The sequence below is a fragment of the Ictidomys tridecemlineatus genome, chromosome 9 (genome assembly GCF_052094955.1).
Source record: "Ictidomys tridecemlineatus isolate mIctTri1 chromosome 9, mIctTri1.hap1, whole genome shotgun sequence".
NCBI lineage: Eukaryota > Metazoa > Chordata > Mammalia > Rodentia > Sciuridae > Ictidomys > Ictidomys tridecemlineatus.
Genome location: NC_135485.1, coordinates 2,105,363 through 2,119,925, shown reverse-complemented (window position 1 = coordinate 2,119,925; position 14,563 = coordinate 2,105,363). Strand labels below are relative to the sequence as shown.

The window sequence follows — 14,563 nt, the reverse complement described above, 5'->3', positions numbered from 1 at the left end:
CTATTAAAAAATGAAAACATAAAATGTATGCAATAACAAATCCCCCCACCCCAGTCCTGCTCTCCAGAGTTCAGCCTGCTGCCTGCCTTTCCAGACCCATTCCTCTGCACTCCAGATATGTACAGAATGAGGGCTAGCGGGTGCAGCTCAGTGGCAGGCACTTACCTCATCAGCGTGAGAACCTGGGTTCAATCCCCAGCCCCTAAGAAAAAAATTCAGAATGGAAAGCGGAGCCTTGAAGAAGAATATGCATTACTCACATTAGCCCAAGGTGGAAACAATCCAGGTTTCCACAAATGGACGAATAAAATGTGGCATATGCATGCAGCCTTAAAAAGGAAAGACTTTCAAACGTTGGGCTAGCTCAGTGGCAGAACTCTTGCTGAGTATGCATGAGGGCCTGGGCTCAACGTCCAGGATCACACCAAGAAAGAGCATTCTGACACATGCTACAATATGACGAATCTTGACAAAATCCTGCTCAGTCAAATAAGTGACGAAAAGGCTAACATTATATGATTTCATATGTAAGATGACTATGGTAGTCAAAATGACAGAGACAGCAAGCAGAGGGTGATGATATCAGGGTTTTGCTATGTTGCCCAAGCTGGCCTCAAGTTTAGAGACTCAAGCAATCCTCCTACCTGGCCTCTCAAATAGCTAGAGCTACAGGAGCATGGCACCTCACCGGCTCAGAAAGGATCACTAATATCTTTTTGTTTTTTGTGGTACTAGAATTGAATCCAGGGGCACTCAGAGCTGTATGTATCCTCAGTCCTTTTTTATTTTTTAAACATTAATATAGAGTCTTTAAATAATAGCTATCTTTATTTATTTATTTTTATGTGGTGCTACGTTTTGAACCCAGTGCCTCACACATGCAAGGCAAATGATCTACCACTGAGCTACAACCCCAGTCCCTTAATATAAAATTTTAAACCCACATAAATACAGTTATCTCATACTAGACAAAGGCACCAAAAACATACACTGGAGAAAGGATACCCTCTTCAACAAATGGTGCTCAGAAACTGGAAATCCAAATGCAGTGAAATAAAATTAAATCTATCTCTCACCATGCACAAAACTCAACTCAAAGTGGATCAAGGACCTGAACATTATTACCAGAGAACCTGCACACAATAGAAGACCAGAGACTAGAGAACCTGCACCCAATAGAAGAAAAAAAGGCTCAAATCTCCATCACGTCGGATTAGGCCCCGACTTCCTTAACAAGACTCTTAAAGCACAAGAAATAAAATCAAGAATTAATAAATGGGATGGATTCAAACTAAAAAACTTCTTCTCAGCAAAACAAACATCATTGAGCTGAAGAGAGAGCCTACAGTGTGGGAGCAGGTTTTTGCCACACGCACTACAGACGGTGCACTAATCTCCAGGATATATAAAGAACTCAAAAGACTTAATACCCCCCAAACAACCCAATCAATAAATAGGCTAAGGAACTGAACAGACACTTCTCAGAAGAAGACACACCTGCAATCAATAAATATATGAAAAAGTATTCAATATCTTTAGTAATCAGAGAAATGCAAATCAAAAGTACTCTAAGATATCATCTCACCCCAGTCAGAATGGCAGCTATCAAGAATACAAGCGATAATAAGTGTTGGTGAGGATGTGGGGAGAAAGGCACACTTATACATCGCTGGTGGGACTGCAAATTGGTGCAGCCAATCTGGAATGCAGTATGGAGATTCCTTGGAAAACTTGTTGGAGTGGAACCACCATTTGACCCAGCTATTCCACTCCTCAGTCTATACCCAAAGGACTTAAAAACAGAATACTACAGGGACACAGCCACATCAATGTTTATAGCAGCACAAGTCACAATAGCTAAATTGTGGAACCTAGATGCCCTTCAATAGATGAATGGATAAAGAAACTTGGTATATATACACAGTGGAATATTACTCAGCATTAAAAGAGAATATGGTGGCATTTGCAGGTAAATGGATGGAGCTAGAGAACATTATATTAAGCAAAGTAAGCCAATCCCCAAACCCTAAAGGCTGGATGTTTTCTCTGATTAGTGGATGCTGATCTATGATAGGGGGCAGGGCATGGGAAGAATGAAGGTTCTTTGGATAGGGCAAAGGGGAGGCTGAGGAGGGTTTATGAGGGTAGGAAAGACGGCAAATGAGATGGACATTATTACCCTAGGTACATGTATGATGCACAAATGGTGTGACTCTACACCATGTACAACTAGACAATTGAAATGTTGTGCTCCATTTGTGTATGATGAATTAAAATGCATTCATCTGTTGTATACAACTAAGTAGAACAAATAAAAAAAGACTGTTCAATGATTAACTTCAAATAAAGACTATTTTTGATCTTAGAAACGCTTTACATTAATAGATATTCATTCGCCAAAAAAGGAACAGCCATGCCTCCCAAATCGAGGAGCAGAGAGATAAGGTAAGCTAACGCATAACACAGCAAGTTACCGTGCAGTGCAACTGGTCCGAGGCTGCACACAGCCAAGTAGGACTTCTCGAGCTTTATTTGAAATGGGTTGTGTTTTTATTGTTGAGTTGTAAGAGTCCTTAATATACCTGAATATTAGAAAGCTGTATAGTTTTTAGTTCTTACATTTAGATCTTTATCTATATGGCATTAATTATTTATGGTTTGAGGTAAGGGTCCAACCTCATTTTCAACAATATCCTGTTGTTCTGGATTCAATTGTTGAAAAGACTCTTCTTCTGCTCACTGAACTGTCTTGGCACCCATATCAGAAGCCCAGTGACTGTAAATGTATAGATTTATTTCTGGACTTTCAATTCTATGCCATTGACTTGTATGTCTATTCTTATCTAAGTACCACATTGTCTTGATTATTGTAGCTCTGCATTAAGTTTTGAAATTAAAAAGTGTGACTCCTGTTTTTTTCAAGAATATTAAAACTATTCTGTGTCCTTTGAATGTTCATATGAATTCAAAATTTAAAAAAAAATCAGCTTGGGGCTGGGGATGTGGCTCAAACGGTAGCGTGCTCGCCTGGCATGCATGCTGCCCGGTTTCAATCCTCAGCACCACATACCAACAAAGATGTTGTGTCCGCCGAGAACTAAAAAATAAATATTAAAAATTCTCTCTCTCTGTCTCTCTCTCTCTCTTAAAAAAAATCAGCTTCCTAATTTCTACAAAATAGGCAGCTAGAATTTTGATAGGGGTTGTACTGAACCTTGAAAGAACAAGGTCATTGGGGTTCTGACTGTCCTAGATTCCGTAGGAAGCCTATAGCCAGGGAATCCTCTGACCTTCTGGGCATAGCAATCAAAGATTGACAGAGCCTTGGGTCCTTGTCCCTGGCCGGCCGTAACAATTAATAAACAAGAACCCAGGGTGTGGATTCAGGTGGATGGGCGCAAGGTTGACTTTCTCCTTGACACCAGGGCTACTTTCTCAGTCCTGACAGAATTCTGGGGGCAAACAGTGCCGTACATCTCTCCTATTGTCAGGGTAGGAGGAAGGAACATCTATCCAAAAAAGAATCCCCTATTACTCTGTTCCATAGACAACTTCCCATTCTCTCAGACGTTCGTAGTTATGTCCCAATGTCCAGCTCCTTTGCTCGGCTGAGATATTCTCTCTAAATTTAATACAACAATCAACATCCGGGCTCCTGGCATCAGGCCCCAGAATCGGCCTGTTCATCTTTTCTGGCCCATTTGGCAGAAGACTGGCCATTCTGCTCCACTTGTGAGACTGACATGAAAAAGGACCCCTTCCTTACGAACCTGGTTGACCCAATTGTATGGGATACCCACACCCCCTCCATGGTTTCCTGCCCACCAGTTAACATTCATCTCAAAGATCCTAACACCTTCCCCAATCAGGCTCAATATCCCCTGTCCACAAAAGCTCTTCTGGGCCTACAACCTATTATTCAGGACCTTCTTAGCAAGGGGTACCTCCGTCCTGCTCATTCCCCTTACAATACTACCATACTAGTGGAAGAAAGCCCAACGGGTCCTATCGCTTAGTTCAGGACTTAGACTCATCAACACCTCCGTTAGGCCCGTACATCCTTTGGTTCCCAACCCATACACCCTGCTGTCTCAGATCCCTCACACTGCCACCCACTTCTTGGTCACTGATTTAAAGGATGCTTTCTTCTCCATTCCCCTTGCCCCCGAATCACAAGATCTTTTTGCCTTTACCTGGACAGATCCCACCACCAGACATTCTCCACAACTAACCTGGACTGTCCTTCCTCAGGGATTTCGAGATAGTCCACACCTCTTTGGACAAACCTTGGCCTCTGACCTCCAATTTTTTCACCCCCAGTGCCCCAAATCCACCTCTTGCAATATGTTGATGATCTTCTCCTCTGTAGCCCGTTCAAAGGGTACTCAACAGATGACACAGTTCTCCTACTTAATTTCTTGGCCTTAAAGGGATATCGGGTCTCTCCACAAAAGGTCCAAATAGCATGTAAAGAGGTCACTATCTAGGGTTCTCTATCTCTCAAGGGAAAAAGGCCATTACAGTAGACAGAAAACAACTTATTGGGTCTAAAGACACTAAAGACCAAAGATGACTCTCCTTCTTGGGTTTGGCTGGGTACTTCGAGGCCTGGATTCCTAATTTTTCCCTCCTCGCCAGGCCGCTATATAATTTGGCCAAGGGCCCCCAAGATGAACCCCTACCCTCAGTGGTAGGGAAGCCCTTTACAATCCTTAAGAAGGCCCTCCTCCGGGCACCCGCCTGCATCTCCTGGACCTCTCCTGACCCTTCACCCTCTATGTACGTGAAAAACAGGGGCAAAGTCTGGGCATTCTGGGTCAGGAATATGGCCCCACATTTGCACCAGTGGCTTACCTATCCAAACAGCTTGACCCCACCATCAGGGCTGGCCCCCATGCCTCAGAGCCCTAGCAGCGGCCCATGACCTTCAGAAAGAAGCTTACAAGCTTACCTTTGGCTCCCCCCTAACCATCTCATCTCCTCACCATCTAAAGGATTTCCTCACTTACAAGGGGCTACAGTCACTTCCTCCTTCCAGGGTTCTATCCCTCCTTGTCTCATTCCTTGAAAATCCCTCCATCTCTTTTCAGTCCTATTCTTCATTAAACGCTGCCTTCTTCCTCCCATCTTCTCCCTCACAAGATCCTGTCCACAAATGCCTGGAGGTATTAGAGACGATTTTACCCTGCCCTACCACCATTTCTGAGGGACCCCTGCCCTCTTTGGACCTTGCCCTCTTTGGACCTCCTCTGGTTCTCAGATGGTAGCTCCTTTATACACAAAGGGGTTAAAGTGGCGGGATATGCTGTCCTTTCCCTCTCATCCACCACAGAGGCCAAACCTCTCCCACCCAATACCACCAACCAACAAGACTTGATCGTTCTTTCAAACCTGTAAATCCATTTGGAGAATAGTGCCATATTAACAACATTAAGACTTTTGATCCATGAACATGGAATATTTATCCATTCATTTAGATCTTCTGTAATTTTTCAATGATTTGTGGTTTTAGTAAGCAAATGTTTCATTTTGTTATATTTATTCTTAAATATTTTTGATGAAAATATAAATGGAATTTCTTAATTTAGTTTTTGGGATTTTAATTGCTGTGTACAAGAATACAGTAGAATTTTGGACAGTGGTCTAGTATCCTGCCATCATTATAATCTCATTTATTAGCTCTAGTATTTTTTCTTTATGTGTGTACAATGGGATATCCTGTCACAGCTTCATTCAATAGACGTGGTGAGAACTGGCAAGCTCATCTTGTTCCTAATCTTTTAAAAATTTTTTATATTGTAGATGGACATAATATCTTTATATTATTTATTTATTTTTATGTGGTGCTGAGGATCGAACCCAGTACCTCACACATTCAAGGCAAACACTCTACCACTGAGCCCCAGCCCCAGCCCTAGAGCATACGGTCTGTCACCCTGAAATAAGATATTAGCTGAGGGTATTTCATAGATATCCTTTACCAGGCCAAGAAAGTTCCATTCCATTCCTAGTTTGTTGAATATTTTTATTACCAAAGAATATAGATTTTGTCAAATGCTTTTTCTGTGTCTATCACAATACCTGTAACGATAATACAATATACCAGAGGAGAAGATCATTTTTGGCTATTGAACCAATGTTGTATTCCCAACAAAATCCAACTGGTTTTTGTCATGATTCCTTTTAATTGTACATTCAACCTGGATGAATTTTAATATCTGAGAAACCTGATATGAAAACTAAGAAAACTAAGAATGATTGAAAGGATACAAGAACGAAAACACACAGTGTTCTTCTTACGTTTGGTATTTTACATATTCTAGGTTTCTGAAATTTGAATAAATGACCTTAAGAAGTTCTCATTTTTAGTATGTAAAATCAATAGATTTTGTTCTTATTGTTGTTAAAGAAAATATCAGCAAAGACCAACTACAATGATGACCAAGTACAAGGGCAAGGCATCAGGTGGAGACGAGGAAGAGTGTGGCAGTTCCTAGGCTGACGGTAAATAAAGGAAGAGAAATGGTGTATGAACATCTCTCACTACCATCAAGTGCCATGGTTTGAATATCCAACCTCTACAAAACTCATGGTGAAACTTAAGTGCCATTGTGACAGTACTGGGACATGGGACCTTTAAGAAGTATGCAGCTCCTGGATGGATTAATGCTCTCTGGTAAGTAGGTGCATCCCTTTCTGCTTTTGTTCTCTTTGCCTTTCTGCCATGTGATGCCACAGTAAGGCCACTGCCAGATTCTGGTACCTTGATATTGGATTTCCCAACCTTTATATCTATAAATTCATTATAATTTGTCACATTTGCAAGACTTAAAGAGTGTTCATGAAATGTCATTACTGTTTTCCTTCCAGAATCTAGGACTTCTAACAGCCTACAAAACAGAAGCCACAGGAAAGGAAACAGGAACTTGGCAAGTCAGGCTAGCACAGCAGCCCATGCCTGAAATCTCAACTATCAGGGAGGCTGAGGCAAGAGGATCACAAGTTCAAGCTCAGCCTGGGCATTCAGTGAGACCACATCTCAAAAAAAAAATTTTTTTAAATAATCTTTTTTTTTTTTTAACCTTTATTTTATTTTTACATGGTTCCGGGGATCGAACCCAGTGCCTCATGCATGCTAGGCAAGCACCATACCACTGAGCCACAACCTTGGCCCCACTCTCAAAATTTAAAAAGTGGATGTAGGGCTGGGGATGTAGTCAATGGTAGAGCCTCCCTGGGTTCAATCCCCAGTACCACAAACCCAAATTAAAAAAAGAGAGAATATTGTGAGTTGTTTTAGTCAGTTTTTTCCTGCTGTGACTGAAAGACTCAACCAGAATAACTGTAGAAGAAGAAAAGTTTATTTGGGGGCTCACAGTTTCAGAGGTCTCAATCTAGAGACAGCAGCTCCATTCCTTGAGGCTCAAGGTGAGTGTGAACAACATGGCAGAAGAGAGTGGCAGAGGGAAGCAGTTCACATGATGATCAGGAAACAGAGAGACTCCATTCACCAATAGAAACACCCACCCCAAAGCCACCCTCAGTGCCTCAGTCCTCCATCCGCACCCCACTTGCCTTCCATTACCACTTCATCAATCCCACCAGGTGATTAATTCATCGACTGAGTTAAAGCTCTCAAAACTGAACCATTTCTCCTCTAAACCCTCTCGCAGTGTCTCACACGTGAGCTTTTGGGAGACACCTCACATCCAAACCATAAAATTGAGTCAAAAAGAATAAAAACTAAGATCGGTTAAGGCTTTTAGGAAAAAATGTTATTTGTTCTCCAGAGAAGCAAATAAAACTCTAATTCTACATTCTGATTGAAGAAACATAAAGTTTCAATTTGTTGAATCATTTTTTAAGGGATTTAATTGTTAATGCATTACTCAAACAAAACCACAGAAAAGGAAGATTTGAAAGAAATTAAAACATTTAACATATTTGTAATATCAAAGTAAAAATAGTTATGTACTTTCATTATTTAAGTAAGTTATTTATAAATATTTATTCTAATGAAGAAAACACCTCATTATTGAAGAATCTCTCTAAGATTGATAGTCCACAGTCTCTTCGTTCCTCCTCAATGGCAACTTCATATTCTGTCTGATTAGAGAGACAGGAGAAAAGAAAAATGTAAGTTGTGCTTCGTTATAATATTTTCATATTTCAAATTCTGACTTACAGAATTGACTTGATACCCTTAGAAACAGACAGCAGTTCTACGGATCAAGTATCTCTAGCTATTCTTTGGGAGTCTAAGGGTCAGGAGGGAGTGAAACTGTCAATTATTATTTTGGGGGGCACTAGGGATATAATCCAGAGCCTTGCACATGCTAAGCATATGCTCTATCACTGCGCTATACTCCCAGCTTTAAAACGTCATTTTTAAAAGGGGATTAATAAAGTAGTAGAGCAACACGCTTCATAATACTCTCTAAGATCTATTATATTTCTTTTTTTTTTAAGAATTTCTTAATATTTATTTCTTAGTTCTTGGCGGACACAACATCTTTGTTGGTATGTGTGGTGCTGAGGATCGAACCCGGGCCGCAAACACGCCAGGCGAGCGCGCTACCGCTTGAGCCACATCCCCAGCCCCAAGATCTATTATATTTCAACCCATTCATTGTAGCTAAATAAATATGGACTAGACAATAACATTTTAGAAATTTCTAAGAGCCCCTTGAAAAGCTGTCTCCACAGCTCCCAGGGGAGTCAGAAATGGTGATACCAAAGCAAGCATCCCCTTCACCAGGAGTCAGGGGAGGGACCATAGAGCACATAATGCCATCCAGCTGTTGCTAGAGAAAAAGAAATCATCTAGCTTCTGAAAACTCTGGAAGCCTTTTCAAGCTTGGTGTGTCCTTAAAAAATGGGAATAGAGCCGGGCATGGTGGTGCATTCCTATGATCCTAGTGGCTCAGGAGGCTGAGACAGGAGGATTGCAAGTTCAAAGCCAGCCTCAGCGATGGCAAGGCACTAAGCAACTCAGTGAGACCTGTCTCTAAATATAATACAGAATAGGGCTGGGCTGTGGCTCCGGGGTCCAGTGCCCCTGAGTTCAATCAATCCCCAGTACCCTCCCCCCAAAATGCGGATGGAACTAAATTGTATCCTATGTGAGGCTTAACCCTTTACCAGAGAACAATCTAGCCTGAACATCCCAATAGCTCTCTGAGGCAGAGGCTGGTGGGAGGGACAAGCTGCTCAGGGCTGGCTCTATTTATGTGAGCAGGTGCTCTCCAAGTACAAAAAGCTCACCATAGCAGGAGTTCTTCAGCTAGTATATTTTTAGTTCTACAGCTTCTTAATTTAGTTTTTGTTTAAAATGATGTATCCAGTGATGAGAGAAGTATGTTAAAGTCACCCTTTATTATTGGATTTTGAGCTCTTTGATTCTTGAAGTTGAGAGGGGTTTGATGTATGTATATGCTCCATTGTTTGGGGCAAAAATATTTATAATTATTATATCTTCTCAATGTATAATTCCCGTAAGCAGTATGAAATGGCCTTCTTTGACCCTTCCAATCAACTATGACTTGAAGTCCACTTTATCTGAGGATAGATACTCCTGCTTGTTTACAAGATCCATGTGAGTGAAATGTTTTTTCCCATTCTTTTACCTTCAATCTGTGGATGTCTTTGCCTATGAAGTGAGTCTCTTGCAGATTTTTTAATATTTTTTAGTTGAATACAATATCTTTATTTATTCATTTTTATGTGGTGCTGAGGATTGAATCCAGGGCCTCACACATGCTAGGCAAGTGCTCTACCACTGAGCTAGGACCCCAGCCCTAGTTGTGAATTCTTTTAACATTTATTTAACATGGAAGGTTATTATTTAATTGCCAATTCTGAAGTTTAATTTTGCTGGCTATAGTATACTTGGCTGTTATTCTTTTTCTTTCAGAGCTTGATATATATTATTCTACGACCTCCTAGCTTTGAGTGTCTGGGTTGAAAAATCAGCTCAGATCTGGATTGGTTTCCCTCTAAATGTGACTTTTCATTTTTCTCTGGTAGCCTTTAAAATTCTATCCTAATTCTGTATGTTAGGTATTTTCAATAATAATGTGCCTTGGTGTGGATATGTTGTAATTCTGTGTATTTGGAGTCCTATAAACATCCTGCATTATCTGATTTTTTTTTTCATTCTTTAGGTTTGGGAAATTTTCTGATTTGATTTCATTGAAAAAGTTGTGCATTCCTTTGGTTTATATCTATGAGCCTTCATTCCAATAAATCTTAAATTTGGTCTTTTCAGATTATCCCATATTTCTTAGAAGTTCTGTTCACAGTTTCTTAACCTCTTTTCTCCATGGTCAACATTATTTTCATGATTATATATTTTGTCTTCATTGCCTGAAACTGTCTTCAAGTGGTATAATCTGTTGGTGACACTTTCTATTAAATTTTTAACTTGGTTTACTGATTTCTTCATTTTGAGGATTTCTACTTGATTTTTTTTTTCAGACTGTCTTTATTTAAGTGATCTTTCACTTCTTGTATTTTCTCTTGGATATCACTCCTTATATCATCCCTCACCTTACATTCTAAACTCCTTCTCTTGATATTTCTTCCACTGTGGTTGCAATGGATTCTTTTATTGAAGTCTCTTGGTTTATATGGAAAGATTCATTCCTTTGTTTTTTCATGTTGTTTGTATGTCTAACCATCTAACAACATGGATCTGAAGCAGTAGAATTCCTACCCTGTGGACTTACAGTATACCTGAAGGTTTTCAGTATCTCACTGTTTAGGGGGTGACAAATAATAACAACAACCAATGCAAACAATATACATAACATTAAACCAAACATTCCTACTATGAATCTACAATGTTGTCACAATGAACAGAAATGACATTACTGCCATCAATAAAAGCAGTAAGTTTGCAAAATGGTTTACAATTTCAAATGGTGAACAGGGAGAGAACAGAAGTAATATAGGATGTGATGATTATGAGGGAGAAGAAGAGAAAATAGAAGTAGAAAAATTGAAGGAAGCATGAAGGAGAGAACAACAGAGATTGGCTGTTAGCAGGAAAAGAGAGAATCATGGGAAACAAGTGAGAGGAAAAATATATAAAGTAAAAAATTGAAAAATTAAAAATTGAAAAATAATATAAAACAAAACTGAAATATACTAATCAAACTTCTTAGTCCTCAAAAAACTGATCCATGAAAAATAACTGGTTTCAAAAATGCTAAAAATGAGAAAAGAAAAAAATATGAATATGTATAAATGTCCATGAACCATAAAGGTCACAATTAAGCAGAGAAAAGAAAAAAAAATATATCAAAGTAAAGTCAAAAGAATTGTTTCTGTTGGAATCTAAAATATTCTCAGCTTCCCTTCTCAAAAGTTTTAGGTAGGGTGTCTGAAGTATGATGCTTGCCTCTTCCTGCACTCATATACGCAGCTCCTGTTAGGGCACTGGAGTGAGAGGTAATCCAGTATGCGGAACTCTTGGAGGCAGAGTTTAGGTTTAGGTAGGCTCCAGGCTCTTTTCGGAATTTCAATGGGTCTGGAGATTCTAAATCAGCACATCCTCAGGGCCCAGGAATAAGACTGTCCACACTATTAGACTGCACTCCAGGATCTACCCTGGGTTCCACTTGTGTGATTCCACCTTTGGACGTCAAGTTTCCTGGTCTCAGATTCAGTCTCCAAACTCAAGTCTCTCCTGCCCTTTCAAATTCCTGGCCAGGTGCATCTCTCCCAGCCAGTCCTGCAAGCAGTCAGATTAGAGAGAGAGGGATAGAGCTGGGTGGGTTTCCATAACCACTAGTCCCCTGTGTAAACCTCTTTCCACGTTTGATTTTCTCCTGGTCACTTAGGCACACTCTATGTTGTGCAATGTGGGTTTGCCAGGCTATATTTTGGGCCAGCCTTGATTTGCTAGGACTTGGCTCCCTCAACTGCTGGTCCCAGCATCGCGACTGTAAAATGGTTCCTCCTTCTGTCCTCTGCACCCCACCAGGAGAGATGCGGTTTCTTTCCTGTGCAAGGCTATTGTGTCTTGAGATCAAAGACACTTCAGTTTAGTCGGGCAGTGTCTTTGATCTCAAACTCTGTACCCAGACATGCCTAAGTCCTCCTAAAGATGTGGTTTCATTAGTTCCCTTATCTCTCCACTGTGCTCATGAAAGGACCACTCTGGTTGGCACCTCCAGCTACAGTAGTGGCTGTGGTGCTGGAGATTTCTTCCTTAATTTATTATATACAACCTCTTGAGTCCCCAGTCTGCTTTGAGTGTCAAGTATTAAACTCCAGTAAAGTCTCCCCCTGCTTTTTTTCGTTCACCCACCTTGCTGAGGAAGCTGCCTGTCTGCTTTCTTGGTTTCACACCACAGAGTAGTTAGGAAAGCAACCTGCTCTAATTCTCCCATCTTGAAATCTCTTTCAGCTAGTAGACTCTTGAACATTCTGCATCACGGAATCACCAGGGACTTACTTGCTCTGTAACCCACTTTTGGGCCTGGGGGAAACTCCACAGGAGGTACTGAGTAGGTGGCCCTCTAGGAAGTGGGGTTCCTTTGGGGAAAAGGTGATGTACGTGAGCTTGCAGCCCCTTCCTGCATTCATACACGCAGCTCCTGTTAGGGCACACAGCACTTCACCAGGAATACTGCTGGTCAGACCTGCTTCATTCTCTGAACTGAACAGCCTCCAGCTGATATTATAAGTCCCTGAGGCTTTGGGGGAAAGTTTAGGTAGAATGCCTTTCCTCTGATTTCGATCCTAGACATGAAGCTGGGAGTCCTAACAAGGTTCTGGGAGGGACTCTCCAGCAGACCACAGTCTCAACTCTCCAGTTCCACAAATCACTTTTGCTTTTTAAATCTTATTTTCTTCAACCACACACAAGATTCTCCTTCACCTACTTTAGGCAGCTGTTTAATCATTTATACCAATGTTTTGGGGGAGGGAACAGAGTTGAACTTTTCCTGACAATTGAGCATTTTTCTCCCTTACTTCAGTTGACTTGATATAAGGGAGATTATCCTACATATCCGGGTGGGTCTCAACCAAACTGTTGAAAAGAGCTAAGAGCAGAGCTGAGGCTTCTCTGAAGAAATTCCGCCTAAGGACAGCAGCTGAGTCCTATTTCTGGAGAGTTATATCATGTCCTTCCTGATGGCCCATCCTATACATTTTGGACTTTCCTAGTCAGATCCACTGTCGTAAGCCAATGTCTTGAAATCAGTCTTTTCAAATCTACCTCCTAATGACTCTGGTTCTCTGGCTGAATCCTAACTTTTATAGATGCCATTAATTCATTCAACAAATACTGAGCAAGGGGTCAAGTACTGTGGGGCAGGGTAGATAAGATGCAGTCTCTACACCAAAAACCTGTAATCACCTTTCACAGGATAGTCAAAGCAGTAAGTGCTGCATGAACAGCACCATCAGGTGCTCTTTCTGAATCTACACAATTGTTACCAGGAATTTTTTTTAAAAATTAAAAAACAAAATTAAACCTGTTACCTAGTAACTAATGGGAATCATGATAATATCAGAAGATTTACACCCAAAATAGAATTTTAACTATGCAATTTAGCCATTTTACTGGAAATAAAAATTGTAGGTCCCTAAATTCTTAAAGTAAGGCAGTTTGGGAAACATAACTCATTACTTGAAAATTTACACTCATTTTCCACTCATTGAACCAAGAAGGCATGGCCCACTGCATCAGAATCTGCCTTTAAAAAGAAATAACTGACACTTTTCTAAGTTTGTCTTCTTTTCTTTTTTTGTATTTTTTAAGTCATCAATGGATCTATCTATCTATCTATCTATCTATCTATCTATCTATCTATTTATATGTGGTGCTGAGGATGGAACCCAGGGCCTCACACATACCAGGCAAGTGCTCTACCACTGAGCTACAGCCCCAGCCCCAGTTTTGTCTTCTTTTAACAACAGTGCCAGAAAGGTACAGACTAGGGAAGTTTTGAGGGGTAGGAAGCAAATAAAAAAGAGCTTCAAATGTTTTTCTGAAAAATGTCATTATAAATAAATAACTTCAAGAAGTTTTTATAAGGCTATTATGGCGAGAAAGTGAATACAAATGCAATGATATAATACAGCCCTCTGTATATAATAAGTGTTGGAATTATATTTGCTGATATAACCAGAACTGGCCAAAGCTGAGAGGAAGGGTCACAACCTTGGTATAAATAACAAAGTAAGAGAGCTTTTCTGCTGAATTGCACCCATTTTCTATTGGTTGGTTACTTCATAGTCTTGAAATTCTAGGCTTGCCAGTGGTCTTCATAAATACTTAGAAACACAAAACTCTTAACCTAAGGGAAAAAAATCACAGGTAAAATAAATCTCAAACAGGATACAAGAGAATGGTAGACGCTTCGCAGAGCTTGGTAAACTCCAACTCATCTTTCTTACAATGACATTATCCCTTCCAAATGCGTCTGGACCACAGGTCTACCACAGAGGGCAGGAAGAGTACACTTCAGTTGGCTAAAGAAGCATATGGCCTTCTTTTGCTTGTCAACCTTCCACAAATGAAGGCAGCAAGGGTCAAAAGCACTCAGTG

The 14,563-nt window shown here is 40.4% G+C and overlaps 1 protein-coding gene across 21 annotated transcripts in view; it reads right to left on the bottom strand.

Moving 5' to 3' along the window:
• Grk4 (G protein-coupled receptor kinase 4) overlaps window positions 1-14,563 on the bottom strand; it is an 87,378-nt gene that overhangs the window by 55,606 nt on the left and 17,209 nt on the right. For 13 of the 21 annotated variants that reach the window (XM_021722146.3, XM_078020899.1, XM_078020898.1 and 10 more), the window contains one exon: window positions 8,029-8,106. The exons of 4 other annotated variants lie outside the window; for them this stretch is intronic. In XM_021722146.3, coding sequence (XP_021577821.1) covers window positions 8,029-8,106 — 78 coding nt within the window. Of the gene's footprint in view, window positions 1-165; window positions 203-8,028; window positions 8,107-14,563 lie in introns of all 21 variants that reach the window. 4 more of the 21 variants (XM_078020903.1, XM_078020901.1, XM_078020904.1 and 1 more) reach the window with 1 other exon arrangement.